Source organism: Syngnathoides biaculeatus, chromosome 8, assembly GCF_019802595.1.
Source record: "Syngnathoides biaculeatus isolate LvHL_M chromosome 8, ASM1980259v1, whole genome shotgun sequence".
Taxonomy (NCBI): domain Eukaryota; kingdom Metazoa; phylum Chordata; class Actinopteri; order Syngnathiformes; family Syngnathidae; genus Syngnathoides; species Syngnathoides biaculeatus.
The window spans coordinates 567,202-586,677 of record NC_084647.1 but is presented as its reverse complement, the minus strand read 5'-3'; the positions used below and the strand labels follow the sequence as shown (position 1 = coordinate 586,677).

At 40.3% G+C, this 19,476-nt stretch overlaps 1 protein-coding gene across 4 annotated transcripts in view; it reads left to right on the top strand.

Moving 5' to 3' along the window:
* Positions 1-19,476, top strand: part of sik3 (SIK family kinase 3) — a 55,057-nt gene that overhangs the window by 30,604 nt on the left and 4,977 nt on the right. For 2 of the 4 annotated variants that reach the window (XM_061826715.1, XM_061826716.1), the window contains exons 15-23: positions 98-232; positions 4,398-4,539; positions 6,097-6,216; positions 6,454-6,512; positions 6,655-6,764; positions 14,430-14,596; positions 17,670-17,797; positions 18,443-19,212; positions 19,306-19,460. In XM_061826715.1, coding sequence (XP_061682699.1) covers positions 98-232; positions 4,398-4,539; positions 6,097-6,216; positions 6,454-6,512; positions 6,655-6,764; positions 14,430-14,596; positions 17,670-17,797; positions 18,443-19,212; positions 19,306-19,460 — 1,786 coding nt within the window. The remainder of the gene's footprint in view (positions 1-97; positions 233-4,397; positions 4,540-6,096; positions 6,217-6,453; positions 6,513-6,654; positions 6,765-14,429; positions 14,597-17,669; positions 17,798-18,442; positions 19,213-19,305; positions 19,461-19,476) is intronic. The other 2 variants (XM_061826717.1, XM_061826718.1) reach the window with 1 other exon arrangement.

Genomic DNA, 19,476 nt, shown 5'->3' with positions numbered 1-19,476 from the left:
TCCCCCTGCTGTAGTAGTAAACGAGGGCAGTGAGCTGACCAGCACTGCTTCTTGTCTCCCACCCTCACTCCCATCCTCCCCCGTCCCTGGGGCCCAGGTACCTGGCGAACCGCTGCAAGCGGCACACGACGCACGCACTCATGAGCACATCGCATGGCGATCCCTCGGCAGAGCCCCAGCGGTCACAGGTCCCCCGCCAGAGGGTGGGCTGGGCCCCTGACACACACACCCGGTGAGGGGACGCACGCACTCCGTGCTGTATTATACACAAATGCACTCGAATTTAGACTATCATCCCAGTACTACTGAATGGCATTTTTTGAATGACTGAACCTTTTCCGTTAAGAGAATTTATTTTTTAATGGTGGTGTTGGATGCGGAGTAAAATATTTCTTCTTTAAAGATGTAAAAACCAAAGTAATTTAGTATGTGTCACTCTCGAGCATTTTTGCTGTTCAATCTGGTTTATTTACAACTTCTCTCCCCTGCAAATCATTTTCCTAATCTTGTTGGTCAAGATTTGTTTTGGTCAACGACTAATGCAGATTGACTTTTTTTGGACAGCCATTTTTTATGTACATTTTGTCAACCCAGCAGTGATACAGTGGGAGTAAAAATGCTGAATGCTTTGGAATCTATTACATTTTTCATCTTCGTCTTTCATCTAAATCACAAGGATAAACAAACAGAGCCTGCTCAAACTTAGACAGACTGAAATGGTTCCAAACGTCCACAGTGGAAGCAGCGTTACAAGAGGATTTTTCAAGCTTCCAAATTTTTCAACTTAACGCTCTATGCAAAGTTTATGAACATCATCTATCCATTATCTTAGCCACATATCCTCACAAGGGACAACAGGTAAAATCTCTTGTATGTGCCTGCGTATTTGTTTTGAGTTTTATGCAAGGACCATTGCGAATCAAGTGCTTTTCTTCATTTTTCACATTGCTTTCAGCGTTAGCATAAAGAATATTAGCTTTGATTGTTTGCAGCAGATATAAACATCAACAACCCATGCCGAACTTTAGCCGGGTAGCATTTTGGCACATGCATTTTTTTGGGTGTAAAAGTATGTTGGTTCTCAATTGGTACAGTTGAGAGTGCCTCGAAAAAGCATTAACATAGGCCTAGAACCTTTTCACATTATGCCACAAAGTAGCACATGATTGTAAAGCAGAAAGGAATTGATACAAAAAAAAATCTGGAAATGGTGACGTGTATTTGTATTTAGCCCCTAACCCCACGTCAGTATTTGTGAAGGCCTCTTTCACTACTACCAACTTTGCACATTGTCACTGAAGTTTTTGACCATTCTTTGCAAAATAGCACAAGCTAAACCAGGTTCGATGCAGCATATCTTTGGACAGTAATTTTCAAGTCTTGCCCCAGGTGCTGAATGGGATTTTAGTCTGGAATTTGACTGGACCGTTGTAACACATGAATATTCATTTGTCCAAATATTTCTATTGTAGCTTTGGCTTTATATATAGGCTCATTGTCTTGCTGGAAAATGAGTCTCCGTGTCAGTCTCAATAGTTTTGAAGCTGACAGGTTTTCTTCCAGTGTTGTCAAAATTATTGAGCGCTACCCATCTTGCCATCAACTCTGACCACCTTCCCTGTCCCTGATGAAGAAAAGCATTCACACAGCATGATGTATCGACTACAATGTTTCACAGTTGGGATGCCGTGTTCATGGTGATGTCATCAGCGTTGGCTTCCCTCCACACATGACACTTTGCATTGAGGCCAGAACAATTTAACTTTGGTTTCATTTCACCAACACACATTCACCCACATATTTGTGATGTTCCCTTTTTGGAAAACTGCAGATGGGACTCTGTATGACTTTTATCTTGTGGGTCCACTAACCGAAGGGTCACTGGTTCGAATCCCGGGTACAAATGTCCACAAGTCGAAGTGTCCTTGGGCAACACACTAAATCCTAATTTGCTTCAAGTGGGCCTGGAAGCACCTTGCATGTCAGCACTCACTCATTGGTGTATGAATTTGTATGTGAGTGGGTGAATGTTAGCCTTTGTAAAGTGGTTTTGGTACTGTGATGGGGTAGATAAAGTGCTCTATAAGTGCTTTCCATTTACTATTCTTCTCGCCACTCTTTACTGTATCAACACAAAACGTGGAGTATACAATTTGTAGCTGTCCTTTGGACAGATTGTCCCACCGGAGCTGCAAATATCTACAGCTCAGCCAGTGACCATGGACCTCTTGGCTGCTTTTCTGATTAATGCTCTTCTCGTTCACGTTGTCAGTTTAGTTCACAGCTATATCTTGGAAGATTTGCAGTTGTGCCATACTTTTTCACTTTTGGATAATATATTGAACGGGTGGCATTGAAATGTTCAAAGCTTGTGATAATCATTTTTATCGCCTAACCGTGGATTAAACCACCCCAAAACCTTATCCCTAACCTGAGTTCCTTAGTCTTCTCTGCTGTTGTTCATCTGTGTTCACTAAGAAAACACAGACACCTTCACAAAATGGTTGTATTTATACTGATCGGGATGAATGGATAAATTGTACACAGGTGCACAGTCTTTCATATTGAAGGCAATTGAGAGACAAATCAGAGACAAGAGTACATGTGGTTTAAAATATATAATATAATGTAGAACATTTTGGTTGCATTAAACAATTACCAGATGTGATTTTTCCATTTATAATCGCAATGCAAAAAAAAAAAAAAACCCAGACCAACTCAGCTGTGCACTTGTCGCACATTCTCAGTGCACATGAAAACTAATCGCAGTGAACCACAGCCTGACTTTTTTTTCCCCCCCCCATCACGGAAGCACACTGTCTCCTGCTAGTTTACTTGACTCCGCCACTCTACGCCTCTTAAAATGGTACACTCATAATTACAAACACCGTCCACCACTAAGTGCTTTAGTTAGCAACACAGTCTGGGCAACGTAGAGCAAAGAGAGTTATACATGCTGCTTATGTTTAATCTCGATAATGTAAAAAAAAAAGTGCTGTTGCTTTAATGAATGTCGGGGTATTTGAATAATAGAAGAAATAGTGGTGAAACTGAGATTCTCTTTTTTGAGAGAAATAAAGGTCTGGTCTGAAGCCAAAGTGGAAAGTCCAGGCTGAGATGGTGTTTAATGTTAAAATTCCACCTTGGCACAGCCTGATCGACGATGAAAGCACAGACAATACAGTGGGCAAAAAGCTAATTCTGTATTTTAAATATAGGATGCAACATAACATTAACCTTAAAACTGTTTGGGAGCATCATTCAGTTTTCACCATGCATTGCTAAAGATATTCTAGAAGCAATAATTCAGTTTCACACCAAGAAAAACAGACGGGGATGTTATGGGTTAAAAAAAATAATTGAAACAAAGTTGGAAGTGACCTTTCAAATTTATAGTTATAGTTGGCTTGGTTGTTGACATTTTCATTGTAGGTTTGCGAGAACACAAAATTGTTCTTAAAAATATTCTGATGGGAATGTAAATGCTGTAATCTGAATCTTTAAATAAGACAGGTAAATTCAATGGATGACACTGATCTGACCAAAGTGTGTGCGTGTGATGTTGCTCACAGCGGTCAAAGGGGGCGCTCACAGGTTTAGTCTGTTTGCTCAGACATTAGGTGAGAGTTCAGAAGCAATTACTTGTAAAGATGTCCATTATTTACTGATAACGAAACATGAAATTAATAATTGTTGTCAAATTCATGTTTCAATCATTTACAAAAACAAGAATTAAAAGTTTTTGAATGGATATGATATACACGCTATGAAAGCACGCGCTTGCATGCCATGACGCAAATCTGAATTCAATTTAGTTTCACTTCTAGTAGTTTACTTAGTTGAATTTGTAATGTTTTGGGGTAAAGATATGCACCTAAATAATGAACGATCATATTGTGTACAGTTTGAAAACAGAATAACATTTATTCATAGATGTACTAGATATGTTTCATTCATAATACAATTTATAAAACTTGCACGTTAAAATTCGTGATCATCCTTTGTTCATGCTTGCAGCCCCCTGACTATTTTTCGGTCTTTTTTCATTCAGTCAAATCACATTCCTGAATTACAGTATGTGCTACTTTGTGTTTGTCCATCAAAAAAAATCTGAGAAAATACATTTAATTTGGAAGGTCACAAAACGCAACAAGTTAAAGGGCTATAGTGCTTTTCAATCTACTGTATATCCACAACTTTTGAAATATAATTTTACTAATGTAAATGTATTGTTTTGTGAGTTATATCTAATCCTTTTTATTTGTCTGTTTTTGTCCCTTGTCTTTGTCTGTGACTGAAAATGTTTGTCATTTATGTTATCTGTAATTTTGTTCCTGTGTGGCCGGTTTCTGTTTGTCTCGTGTGCTTGGTTTTGTTTGTTCTGGTCTGCTTCTTAGATCCAGCTATAAAGACTGTAACACACTTCATCTTCCTATGGAACGCTTCTCACCTGTCAGAAGGTTCTCTGACGGCGCTGCCACCATTCAAGCCTTCAAAACGCAGCTAGAGAACAGTAGCCTCATTAAGCAACTCAAACAGGTATATTATACTGCCTATGTTGCAGGGGAATTACTCTATTTTCACGGCTATAAAGCGTACTGTATGAAAAGGCGTAGTTCCAGATCCAGTCTGGGGTACAATTCGAGTATTTAACAGACGAGCAAAGTGCACCGTATTATTAGGCACAGGCAGGGTGGCGGTCGCGAGACAGTGAGGCTCAATTTCACTTTTATTTTTGTAAGCAGAAGAACAACCTTAAATACTTCATTAAAGTACAACCGAACTCAAGTTATCCTCCGGGTGCCTTTATAAATAGTGTGCATGGATGCTACCCTATGCTTTAAGCTAGTATCGCTCTATCGTATAGCTACATTGTTAAATACTGAAATAAAGTACAACTGAACTCACTGCGTATATGGTATATCCCACACCGCTCTCAACTTCACTTTGGTTACCCTGTTCACGTCGATGTCCAGCAAATGAAGTTGCGTCGTTGATTTTCTTCACGAAGATTGTTCTTTGTTAATGAATCCATTGCTCGTGTTGTTCTTCCAACTTGGGTCACCTCGCCTTGTTTCCACGGAAACTCACCGTGGTCTTCTCCACTTGGCCCTGCTCGTTTTCCTACTTCAATTCAAAACAGAGACGTTAGTCCAAGCATCCACAATCAGAAATTGTAGCGTAACTCGCCCGGGGCTGCCTCTTAATAACGCTGTGTTCGCCATTTGTGATTCATCACTCCAGAATCGCTCGCAACTTCGCTTGATTTTGTTCGCGGCGATGTCCAGCAAATGAAATTGCTTCATTCTTTTTTTTTTTCACGGTGATTGTTTATTCTTTAATTAATCCATTGCTCATGTTTTTCCAACTTGGGCCACCTCGCCTTGTAGGCTCCCAGTTTAACAGCAAGCACAAGTTGCACTTGTTTATTCACGGAGGTTGTTTGTTCTTTGGAAGCATATCTCTTTGTTGGTGCCATTTTTGGGGGACCTTAGCCTAAGGTATGTTGTTTAGCACAAAACACAACGCCTTATGTACCTTCTGGGGGGGCATGCCTTTAGTGTCCTCTCCTATGGCCACACTTTCCCATGTTACTTCCACATGGTGTCCTCTCACAGGTCCACTTTTCCTTTATATAAGTAGTGTGTCAGCAGGAAATGCTTCGTCAGTTACAAATTTTGGATGATGGATCACATATAAAGTGGTCCGCATTATAAGGCGCCCTGTCCGTTTTGGAGAAAATTCAAGACGTTTAAGTGTGCCTCATAGTCGTGAAACTACGGTATTTGGATAGCCAGTCTAAAAACTAACTTTTTTATTTTTATTTTTAATCTGACAGAGGTTACGATAAATCTTTCATTTAGAGTTAACCCTTCCCGAACTTGGATCTAAATTTGTTGACTAACCTTATGCAAGTACATAGTATTTGAAACTCAGTTAGTGTCCCCTCAGTGTGCAATTACAGACAGATTTCCTCTTACAGTAAACTGCTGTTACCATGCCAATATTCTTTCTTGTTAGTTTAAAAGAAAGCATTTCATTTCTCCCTGGTTGCCACTCTGTAAATGTGTTGATTACTAATTGATTCTTCCACAGGAGTGTGAGCAGCTCCAGAAAATGTATGCGGCCCAGCAGGATGAGCGATTCCTGGAACACACCCAGCAACAGCATATCCTCTACCAGCAAGAGCAACAAATCCTCCACCAGCAAATCCAGGTATGCACTCCATGTCCTTCTACAGTGTCACGTGTCTGTAACCAAAATTATCATCTCATCGCCAGCATTTAATATAAACAACAAAGGCACACATCTCTAAATTGTTTAGCAAGCAAAAAGAAAAACAAGTGGATAAACCATTTTTCTTTTTCCCAATCACTAGACAAGTTAGAGCTCTTACATCGCCTCATGAAGCTGGCCTCACAAAATCAAATATTGCACAATTATTCTCTACAGGGTCTGTCTTTAGGCCATGGAGAGAATCAGCCCAGTCACCTAACCCACCAGCTTCAGAGGTAAAGTACAGACAAGTATGCATACCATGCAATTGGTGAACAATGAACTTGATAATATACTGTGGTACAGTGTTCGCGATAGAAGTGTTGCATAATTATTTTATCTCGCTTCTCTCCTACTCCCTCTCCTGTCCTCCATCAGGTTGCGTATCCAGGCATCCAGCCCTCCGCCAACACATCCGAGCAACCACCTCTTCAGACAGCCAAATCAAAGTTCTCCACCTGGCTCTGTAGGCATAATGCAAGGGCATGGTTAGTAATACTACTTTATTAATTACCATCATTTTACATACTTATTCCAATCTCTATACTATTGTACAGAGTAAAGTACACTAGATCACAAATCTTAAAAGCCCATGTGAGTGTGCCCTTATTTCTTAATTCACAATTGCAGAGATTCATTTTGCACTTGCAATCTGTGTGATGAGGGGACACACCGAGACACATTGCTATTTTGGAATCCAAACAATTATACTGTCCCCTCGAAAAATGTTGGAACGGCAAGGTCAATTCCTTTTTCTATTGGATACCGATGACATTTGGGTTTCAGATCAAAAGCTGGATATGACGCGAAAGCTCAGAATTTCAGCTTTTGTTTCAGTGTATTTACATCTAGATGTGTCAAATAATTCAATACAGCGCACCTTTTGTCTAAAGTCACCCACTTATTAAATGAGCAAAAGTATTGAAATAGGCATTAAGTTAACTTAAAGTTGACCTTTCTTGCAAAAACTGCAGCAAGCCTGCGACCCACTGACTTCACCAAACTGTTGCATTCTTCATTTTAAATGCCTTTTCATGCCTTTACTGTACCCTCTTTCAGTTTTATTGGTTTCTGAAGCTTTCTCCCTTCAGTATTGTCTTCAGGAGATAAAATTGATGCTCGATTTTGGTTAAGGTGATTGACCGAGCAATTCTCAGACCTTCCACTTTTTCCCCCTGATGATGTCCTTTGTGTGTTAGAACTGTGTTTTAAGTCACTGTGTTGTTGCATGATGAAGCGTGTTTGGATAAGTTTTAATGTATTTTTCTGTAAATTGCCAGACAAAATGTTTTTTTTAGACTTCAGAATACTGTTAGTTTCATGAGTTGCGTCATCAATAAAGACTAGTGAGCACATTCCAGAAGCAGCCATGCAAGGCCAAGCCATGACATTACTTCCACCATGCTTCCCAGATGAGCTTGTGTGTTTTGGATCATAAGCAGATTGTATCATTCTCCATACTTTGGCCTTTCCATCACTTTAATAAATGTTAATCTCTGTTTCATCTCTCCATAAAACTTAGTTCCAAAATTTTTGTAGCTCATCCATGTACTTTGCAAAATCCAACCAGGGCTCCTTATTCTGTTTCCATTTCTTTACATTTATTCACTCGAATCTTCTTCTAATATTGGATTGTGATAGCTTCACCCCTGCCCTCGTGGTTGGCAGTGATGTCACTGAATATCATTGGGTGTTTCCAGGTGCCATCAACTGCTGTTGTTACCCTTGGCTGGTTGGCCTGTTCGATGTCTGTTAAGTGCACCAGTAGTTTTTCTTTTTCAGGACATTCCAAATTGTTGTTTTGGCTATGCCCAATGATTGTGCAATAGCACTGATCTTTCTCTCAGCTTCAAAATAGTTTACTTTTCTCCCATAGACAGCTCTCTGGTCTTTGTGTTTGCTTCACAGCATATGCAGTTTCCACAAGTGAAACCCAAAGCCAAAAACAAGCACGATCTAATCTTAAAGCAACATCTGAGCAACTACAAACGACCATCGTCACATGTTCCGTTACTATTGCTCAATTGAAAAGTGGCTGGGTTCAATAAAAGGTGCAATATCCTGAGTTGAGAGTGAAGAAGTCTACATTTATGAAATAAAATATTAAATTTGGAATATTTCTTATAGAGCTCGTGGACCTACGTCACCGAAATCACATGACTGGCCATATTGCCGGTCTAGCAAAGCATGCTTCAATACTACGTCCGTTGAGACTAAAAGAAAATGTTTTATAATACAACGCCCAGGGTTTTGTCCGATACCGTTAAACATTTATAAGGTGATAATAAACGAAGGTACGTGGAAAAATTAGAGACACCTGGCATAGAGGACCCATATTTAATGCCGAAGTCGATGTTTTCGCCGTTATGAAATTTGACTTAGTTCGCTTCCGCTTGTCTTGGACAACTGGATCTACACATGGATCTGGTGAGTAAGTCGTTGAGATTTACACAGAAGAGTTTGAATGCGTATAAAAGTCTGGACGCATACAAATACTTCGTTGCTGGATGTATTTTCAATCAATCCCACATTGTGATGTACCCACTCAGATTTTTTTCAATACAAATACCAATATTTAAATAAATGGCACCTGATTTTACACAAACTCGCATTCATTAACGATGATTGGGAAAAAAAAATTTAGGACGCGGAGTCGTCTCCTCCGTACACGTAAGCGTATTGTTGCCACGCTTACCTCCGTAAACCTCTCTGTGACCGGCGTTTTTTTTCTTTTTTGAATACGCATTGTTCTCAAATGTCAACTTGACATCATAAACACTTCTTGGTTATTTGAGATTGAAAAGAATGATTCCTACCTGACATGTGAAAAGTGATCGCTGCACAGGCGTGTGTATTTGGTTGGGCACCGTCCGTCACGTTTAATTGCCGAAATCCATCAATCTATTCTGGTCTTTTCAGATGGTATTCTATACAATGATATCTTTGAGGAACTGTCATCTATTGTGACAAGCGACAGCACAACAAGTCTCGGGCATTATGAATATTCTGCTCTGGTTCAATGTCTCTTACAATGTTGAGCAACTCTGTTTGACCGGCGATTTGACGCCGTGAAAATGGTGACTTCACGTGCATGAGCTCCATATTTATCTTTTGATCTGAAACCCAAATTTCTTCCTTCAGGATAAAAAAACAAAAAAAAATGACTTTGCTGTTACAATGGTTTTTGACTTTACCTTTTTACTTACTGTAATTTCTTGAGTATAATGCATCTTGAAGTATAATGCGCACCTCCAAAGTTGACCTAAAAAAATCACGATAACCCTTCTACCAATGTACAATGTGCACCAATTTAATTCTCCCCACATGCTCAAAATACTGGGAATTCTGTATTTATAATTCTTTAGGTTTGTACTTTTTGTACTTTTGTACTTTTATGTTTGTATTGTTTTTCAAAAACTGTCTGTACAACAATCATTAATATTAATCATTGTGCATGTGATTATGTAGCGGTAATTTATAACTCAGAACAGGAAACGCTTGGCCTGGTCCCTGTAATTGTCAGAACAGAATCCCTCAACAGACTAAAATAAATGCTCAATGATGGCATAACATTTTATTAATAGTGTTAACACATATTATAGTCTTAAATAAATGAACCATTTAAGACTGTTGAACGTAAAAAATTTTTTTGCATTAAATATTTGTGCATAAAACGTTTGTGTATACTGCAGTTTATCCACTACATTACACATCCTTGGCCAACCCTTCAAAAGAAGCATCTGACCCATCTCCAATCTGAGAATTATCCATCGTAGCTACCTTTGGCACATCACTGTCGAACTCATCATTGATGGCTTGGTCCAGTTCCGATGCCCCCTGCATTGCATCATGAACATCCCATCTTGCTCCTACAGCATGTCATCCTTTGTGCCATCCATGACGTTTGTGAGGAAATGTTCTGATTCAACAGCGTAGCTTCTCGTCCTCCAATCGGCTCCAATCTGTAGCAGCTTTCCGACGGCGTCTAGTGGCTATCAAAACAACATGACCTCAAACTACGTAGAAACGGAAAAAAAAAAAGCGAGCATTTCAATTGTGTGTGCTCTCCCGTTTTTTTTTTTTTTTTTAATGTTCTCATTACGCTCATACTACGTAGTTCGAGCTCATGTTGTTTTGATAACGACCTGAACCCATTGGGCTCTCGTTGTTTTGGACTGTCGGGTTCCTCGCGTCAGCGATGACATCTTTTAAAAGCGGCTGCACAACTAGCCCTTGTAGTAGACATTTTTTCTCTTAGTTTAAGTTAAAACCAACTCACAGGCAGTCGTTTCTGATCTTTGGTGCAGTAGCAACAAATATGCTACACTAACGATCGTAAAATGCGAAGCTCCACCAAGGTCAGAGAGCTCAAGTTGGGGGTGCACATTACCATAATGTATAATGTAATGTACCATAATTGTGTAACATAAGACATCAAAAATCATATCAAAATCTGTGTACCTTTTTTCGCCACTGTGTACATGTATATGACTATAAAATGTAATTGTATTTTTTTTTATTTTTCATCCATAACTAAATATAATGTGCGCTATTAACTTTTTGAAAATATTTTTAGAAAAAAAAGTATATACATGGGTGATGTCAGGAGATGTTCGCATTTCTGTATGCGTCTGATGTTGCTGACCTTATTAATGGGATACAATTGATTTATTAAACAATTTCTATGATTCATAGGCACATATTCCATCATAAGTTTTCATTTTGAAGGGGTACTTAGGAGGCCTGCTCCATACAGTACTTGCAGTTTGCAGTCTTTTTTTCCTTCAATTTTTTTCCCCGTTTCTCTTTTTTTTTGGGGGGGGGTTCAATGCAGTTATATTTGCTGTTAATAATCTGTTGATTTTTGCTATTCGCATTCCAGCCTGGTCCCTGTACCCATGAATAATGAGATTCACTGTACACTGCTAAACTTAGTGTTGGGATTATTAATTTGGGAATTTAATTGGTTACAATCACAAGTTACGCAGTTGAAAGTGTTACTGTTTCAAGTATTTAGTAATATAACTGATGAAAAAAATAATATGTGACAGAAGAGTCTCAGCTAGGAAGGGCGAAGTTTTTAAAACAGTGGTGAGGCCAGCCAAGATGTATGGATTAGAGATGGGGGCACTGAAAAGACAACAGTAAGCAGAGCTGGAGGTGGCAGAAATGAAGATGTTGAGGTTCTCTCTAGGAGTGAGCAGGATGGATAGGATTAGAAATGAGCTCATTAGGGGGACAGTCAAAGTTGGATATTTTGAAGACAAGGTTCCAGAGAGCAGACTTCAATGGTTTGTCCAAAGGCGATAATGAGTATATTGGTAGAAGGCTGCTGAGGATGGAGCTGCCAGGCAGAAGAGCGAGAGGAAGACCAAAGAGAAGGTTGATGGATGTTGTGAGGGAAGACATGAAGGCAGTTGGTGTTAGAGAGAAAGATGAACAAGATAGGTACACACGGAAAAAGATGACACGTCGTGGGGACCCCTAACGTAACAAGCCGAAAGGAGAAGAATTGATAGTTTTGATTACTTTTGACTTTCTTTTGAATTAATAAAAAATGGATGGTTGACTGTTTCCTCTAAAAAGTGGATGAAAACATTCTTATAGAATTTTTGGAAATTAACCGTATACAGTGGTACTTCGGTTTTCGAATGTCTTGGTTTTCATACAAATCGGTTTTCGAATGAAAATTTTGAAATTTTTTTTTTTTCGAACGGAAATCAGTATTGGAACACCCCGACCAGTTGACCCATTATGATTTATTGTGCTTTCGAAGGCACCCCCGAAAAAAACGAAAAAAAAAAAAAAAGACATAACGCGCGCGACTGCGCAAAACCAGTTGACATACACATTCCTCTGCTCGTGGATGTTTCCCAGTACTGTAGTGACTTTTTTTCTTCAAATTGAGCAACATTAACCCCCAACCATGGCTCCAAAGAAGGTAAGTGGAACTGCTGGTGCTGAAATAAGGAAGGTGGTGCGTAAAACTGTCAACTTCAAGAAGGATTTGATACCCAAGCACAAATCTGATGTGCGTGTTTGAGTTATCGAAGAAGTATAGGATGGTGAAAACGACGATCAGCACCATTCTGAAACACAAGGATGCCCTCAAAGCAAGTGATGTTGCTAAAGGAGTAACTGTGTTGACCAAGCAGAGACCACAGATCTTGGAGGAAGTCGAAAAGTTGCTTCTTATTTTTGTAAGCGACCAGCAATTAGCTGGCGATAGTGTTGGCGAGGAAGGGAGGAGATGTCCTCTGATGAGGCTGAAGGCTGGAAGGACGTCTCAAGTGCCGATATTAAAGGTATCTGCGCTAAATGGAACAACATCCATAATTTTGTAGAATTTCATCACTTGAATAAAGCTGAATGTTGCAGAGCACTGCAAAATTTTTATGTTGTTATGAGCCACTTCAGAAATGTGCTTAAGAGATGGCAGAAACAAACTTTACATTCCTTCTTTGTGGAAAAAGGGGCAACTCACGCCACCAAAGACGTTTGAAACTGTTTTGCATTGCTTTTTTCTTTTGTTCCATTAACTACCTGTAGTTGCAAGTTTTTTTTTGTTTTTTCTTTACGTTACACAGTTTCTGTGCAAATAAAAAACTGAAGTTATTCCGCACTTTTGTTAATTAAAAGTTTACAAGGCTGCAGGCCGAGTTGCTACAGGTACGGCAATGCACTCGCAGCCTAGCATACTCTACTAGGCTAAAGCATAGATTTTAAGCAAAAAATAAATATTTCTTAAATGATTTAATTTTATCAAGTATTTAAACTATTCCTGTATTTCTACAATGCAGTTTATTATCAGAAAATGCTAAAAAATAATCGCTTAGAAAAATGTTTTTTTTTTAGGCTAGGAACGCATTATTTCATTTTCCATTCATTGTCATGGTAAACGTGCTTTGGTTTTCAAACGTTTTGGTTTTTAACCAGCCTTCTGGAACAGATTGTGTTTGAGAGCCAAGGCACCACTGTATATGTTCTTTACACAAATAGGTGTGACAGAAGAATTAAAGGATTGGGACTGCATCAGGGATCAGCTCTGAGCCCCTTCCTATTTGCTTGTGTAATGGATAGGCTGACAGATGAGGTTAGACTGGAATCCCCTTGGACCATGATGTTCGCAGATGATATTGTGATCTGCAGTGAAAGCAGGGAGCAGGTGGAGGAACATTTAGAAAGATGAAGACATGCACTGGAAAGGAGAGGAATGAAGATTACCCGAAGTAAAACAGAATATACGTGCGTGAATGAGAGAGGTGGAGGGGGAAGAGTGAGGCTCTAGGAAGAAGAGATAGCGAGGGTGGATGACTTCAAATATTTAGGGTCAACAATCCAGAGCAATGGTGAGTGTGCTAAGGCAGTGAAAAAACTGGTCCAAGCAGGTTGGAACAGCTGGCGGAAGGTTTCTGGTGTGTTATGTGACAGAAGAGTATCTGCTAAGATGAAGGGCGAAGTATATAAAACGGTGGCGAGGCCGGCTATGATGTACGGATGAGAGACTGTGGCACTGTAGAGACAACAGGAAGCAGAGCTAGAGGTGGCAGAAATGAAGATGTTGAGGTTCTGGCTAGGGGTGAGAGGGTTGTTATTATTAATTAATATTATTATTGTTGTTGTTGTTGTTAGTGAACAGTTAGAAATGAGCTCATTAGAGGGACAGCCGAAGTTGTGTGTTTTGGAGACAAATGTTGAAATGTATATAAAAAAATCTTACATTTTAGTTTGTGGACAATATGTAGAAATCCACCATACTATAGAAGGTTAAACAAATGAAAAAGTGTTTACTATTTAAATAGCCCTTGATATGACAACCCAGATACATTAAAAAAAAAAAAAACCTCCAGAATGGTCAGTCAAAAGGTAAACTGAAAGTGTAATGATGGAAATCGAGAAAAATAATTCCACAATTCACGCAGTAATGTAACAGATTACAATTATGTAAATTTTTTAAATTAAGTTATGTAAATTTTTATATGTATTCCTTATTCTCCAGTCCTACTGCTAGTCTATGACCATTCATTGTTGGTTATCATCTGTAACTGTACGGTCCTCAAGGATTAGTCTAACAAATTCTTCACTGGTTAAAACCTTCTGTATATCTGTTTCTGAAATTTTATAGCAAGTGATTTTGTTCTCGGCCTCCCTAGGTCCATCTTCAGTACCATATCAACATGGCTCTCCGTCACTCTACCAGGGCCAGAGTGGGAGCCCACCTCCCTCAAGCCTTCCAAGAGTGTCTATACCCGCCAATCAGCAGTCAACATCTGTACACCCTTCTGTCCCATTGGCGCAGGGTGTACCTCAACAGCAGCAAGTGAGGTTTTAGTATATATAGTTATATAACCGTACAATTCGACCATGAGAAGCATTTATTAAAAAAAAAAAAAACAAAAAAAACTATGCATCATAGACTATGTTCCCTAGGGTTGGGCATCATTTGAATTGGAGTGATTCCTGTCCTGATTCCTGTTCCTCGATTTTGGTTCCAACTCCAAACGATTCTCAATTCCGATTCGTTTAGGGGGCTGGGTCTAAAATGTTTGCGTGGTATACAGTGAAGAAAATAAGTATTTGAACACCTTGCTATATTGCAAGTTCTCCCACATGGAAATCATGGAGGGGTCAGAAATTTTCATCGTAGGTGCATGTCCACTGTGAGAGAGAGATAATCTAAAAAGAAAAATCCAGAAATCACAATGTATACATTTTTAATGAATTATTTGTGTGATACAGCTGCAAATAAGTATATGTACACCTGTCCATCAGCTAGAATTCTGACCCTCAAATGCCTGTTAGTCCACCTTTAAAAGTCCACCTGCATTCCATGTATTATCCTGAATCAGATGCACCTGTGTGAGGTCGTTAGCTGCATAAAGACACCTGTCCACCCCATACAATCAGTAAGACTCAAACTTGTAACATGGCCAAGACCAAAGAGCTGTCCAAGCATGGCAGTGGTACCATCATGCTTTGGGGGTTTTTTTCTGCACATGGGACAGGACAACTGCACTGTATTAAGGAGAGGATGATCGCGGCCATGTATTGTGGGATTTTGGGGAACAGCCACTTTCCCTCAGTCAGAGCATTGAAGATGGGTCGTGAGTGGGTCTTTCAATATGACAATGACCCGAAGCACACAGCCAGGAAAACTAAGGAGAGGCTCCGTCAGAAGCATATCAAGGTTCTGGTGTGGCCTAGCCAGTCTCCAGACCTAAGCCCAATAGAAAATCTTTGGAGGGAGCTGAAACTCCGTGTTTCTCACAGACAGCCCAGAAACATGTCTTGAGGTCTGTGTAGAGGAGTAGGCCATAATCCCTCCTGCAGTGTGTGTAAACCTGGTGAACAACTACAGCAATCGTTTGACCTCTGTAATTGCAAACAAAGGCTACTGTACCAAATATTAACATTGGTTTTCTCAGGTGTTCAAATACTTACTTGCAGCTATATCACACAAATAAATTGTGAAAAAAATCATATATTGTGATTTCTGGATATTTATTTTTAGATTATCTCTCTCACAGTGGACATGCACCTATGATGAAAATTTCAGACCCCTGATTTTTAAGTGGGAGAACTTGCAGTATAGCAGGGGTGTTCAAATACTTATTTTCTTCACTATAAATAAAGGTTCTCAAAATTATGAACATCCATTTCCTAGTAACCTGCAGCATAGATTTAAAATGAACATTTGACTTTGGGTATTTTATAAGCAGCATCAATATGAAACATCTGAGCTAAAAGGCGGAACTAACCCAATTGACTTAATATTCATTAAATGTTTAAGCTAAAATGTGACTACTGTACAGTATAGCATTGTTAAAATTATTTGGGACTATTTTTACCCCCACATCTAATGGTTTATATGTGCAAATTTGAACTTTACTTCCTGTTTTAAGCTTGTAGTCTTTTTATTTTGAAGGGTACATATCAGAACTCAGCATTTTGTCACAAAAAAGTAATTTCACATGGCACCAGTCATTTTTCTCATTTTCTTATCTTAATTTCCACCCATCCATCCATTTTCTTCGCCACTTATCCTCACGAGGGTCACAGGGAGTGCTGGAGCCTGTCCCAGCAGTCAACGGGCAGGAGGCTGGGTACACCCTGAACTGGTTGCCAGCCAATCGCAGGGCACATCGAGACAAAGAACCGCACTCACAATCACACCATGGGGCAATTTACTGTCCAATTAATGCTGCATGTTTTTGGGAAGAAACCAGAGTGCCTGGAGGAAACCCACGCAGGTACGGGGAGAACATGCAAACTTCACACAGGCGGGTCCGGGATTGAACCCGGGATGTCAGAGCTGTGAGGCAAACTTTTTACCAGCTGATCCACAGTGCCGCCCTGTATTAATTTCATTATTATTGTGTTAGATTGAACCGAATGCTATAAAACATTGAATTCTTTCATTATCCACTGAGGTACAAGATTGTTTGTTAGTTTTGCTCCAATTCATTGTGATGTGTAGTTATTGATGTATGTTATTTATTTTTAATGTCCCAACTGATTCAGAGTTGACGTCACTAAAACTCCGCATGGTGTAGGCTGAGGGTTGAAACAGGATTCGGTAGGGAATGTGTCAGATGCTACAAGTCGTGAAACCTTCCTTTGGACAATATACTCTTTTTCTAAATGTTACACTGAGGCAACTGGTCATTAATTTAAACAAAGTTAAGAGCCTTTTGTTCACTGTCAGGCACCGGCACACCTTCGTGCATGTTTTTTTTTCCTTTTTGTTTTCACCGCTTCTTCATTGGCTTTCGGATGCTTTCTTGACATCAGTGCACTAGGCATCAAATTTGGGAACTTTTTTTTTTTTTAAATTTAACTTAACGACTCTGAGAGAACTGGAACGTTAATCCCGGTTCTGATCATTTCCTGATGTCCAACCCTAACGTTCACACTGCAGGTCTAAGCCTCTTCCATTTGTGCATATAAATAGCATATGTATTAGACCTGAAAGCAATATGGACTGTCATGGGGCACTTATTTGATCTATCCAGTCACAGAGCTTCACGTTTGTGTTAACTGTTAATGATTTTTATTTTCCACACACATTGAAGTCTTGTAATGCCTATTCAGATCTGCTCTGCTCAGGCGCACGCCCTCATCAAAGCCTGTGGCCTTCTTAACTGTTACTTCAGCAGAAAGCAAGGCATTCGAATCCATCCAACACCCAACAAAGCTTACGTATCTAAACTCTATGGAAACAATCTGAACCACACAGTAACACACGCATTTGTGGACATCTCTGACATACTCTTTTGCTCTGTAGACAGTACTTCATGGGACTTAGTTTTGTCTTTGCCTTATTTCATGAATTGAATCCACTTGTGATCCTGTGTACTTTTATTATGATGTAACCAATGTCTTAATTTATGCAGGTGACTATTCAGGTACAGGAAGTGGAATTAGGAAGTGGGGCACAAAGACAGGGCAGCTTTTTGTCTGCTCCTTGTGGACACAGAGTTCTTGGGAAGCAGCTGAGTGCAGATAACGCAGAATCGCACAGGTGACTTGAATCTTTCTGTGCAGTGACTATCAAAGAACTCTATTGTACTTCACAACGTATCATGACCTCAAGACTTTGAATGGACTCATTCCATCTCATTTCACAGGATGTCTTTTTTTGTTTGAAACTGTTTTTGTTTCATTTAAATTCGTGAGCATGATTTTAACCGTACCGTAACATTGTCACTTAGGGTGAACATTTGATATATAAGTACAGGTCACAAGGACATTAGTTATCATCACTGACAAAACAGTATTTGGAAATCCTCATGGACATTGATCAGATGACAACAACGCTTGCACCACCATGTATCTGGTGAGTGGATGCATAGAATGTGCTGTGAAAGCACGTATAGAAGTGTTAATAGTTTCAGTAGGAGGTCTGTTTTGTGCTCCTCACATTCACACCCCTGTTCTGCCTTCATTGGGAGAATGTGTAAACAACCTTGCGTAAAGGCTTACCAAGAAATACTCTTTTTGAAAGAAATTTTTCTCAGTGAAGGCTTATGTATGGACAAGGACCTCACGTATGTTGATAACTTTCCATGTTGAGTGATTTAGTGACCTGCTCCACATCCTTTTACCAGAGTAAAATTTTAGTGTGTAACGCGTTGATGTAATGTCCCTTTTCCTTTGTTCTTTCCAGTCGTAGCCTTGGACGTTTCACATCAGCCTATGACCAGGCTCAGTTCAGTCCCCACATTTTTTCTGGCGACGCAGCCTCTCGGGGAGCTCCTGGAGTTCTAGGCTCTTATAACCCTTACATGCAGGGGACGTCTCTCAATGTACCGGGCTTGGAGGGTTACCAGAGTGGGGCTTTAGGAACCGGGAATTATGGCACCCAGTCGGCACTACAACAAGCGTTACTCTCTCCAACTCCACCGGACTATCGTCCCCCACAACAACATGTTACACCAACTTTGCAGGGGCTCCTGTCCCCCCGCCACTCTTTAACAGGCCATGCAGATCCTCGATTACCGCCACAGGACCTGGCCGCGTTGCTGAAGAGACAGAGCCCTCGTTCATGCCCTGCCCCCCAAACACCACCCAGCAATACAACACCAGAATACGGAGAGATGTTACTTCTGCGCCAGCTCAGCCAGGGTGAGAGTTTGGAACCACAGGCATCTCAAGCCTCTCCGGGAAGCAAACACTACCACCACCTTCTCCAGATCCGACCGCCAGAGGTCCAGCCCCAGCAACACTCTGTCCAAGCACCTTGTCCCAGTTTGCCCCACTCAGAGAGCATGGAGGAAGATGAGGTACCATCTGGCTACCACCATACACACGAGGGCTTGCTGGCCAAAGCAGGGGAAGGTCATGAGCTCCTGGGTCCTCCTAGAGGCAGCACCCCTCCCTACAACTCCCCTACTCACAGACGTGGCTATATCAGTTTGAGTCCTCCAACAACTAGAGGTTGGTTAATCCAGCATTGATTGGCGTATTTAGCATAATTTTCCCGAGCAATAAAATTACCATGAGTTTATACACAAAATATTTTATTACCAGACTCTGAACATGTCGAGTCCAGACAAACGGGGCAAGCCATGGAGGTCCCTGATCAGAATGGCTTGGGTTATTCACGAGGTCAGCAGGGAGAAGTCTACAGGTCCAGAGGACACCTTCAGCGCCACCACACCATCCAGACCTGCGATGATGCATATGTGAGTGACACTGTAC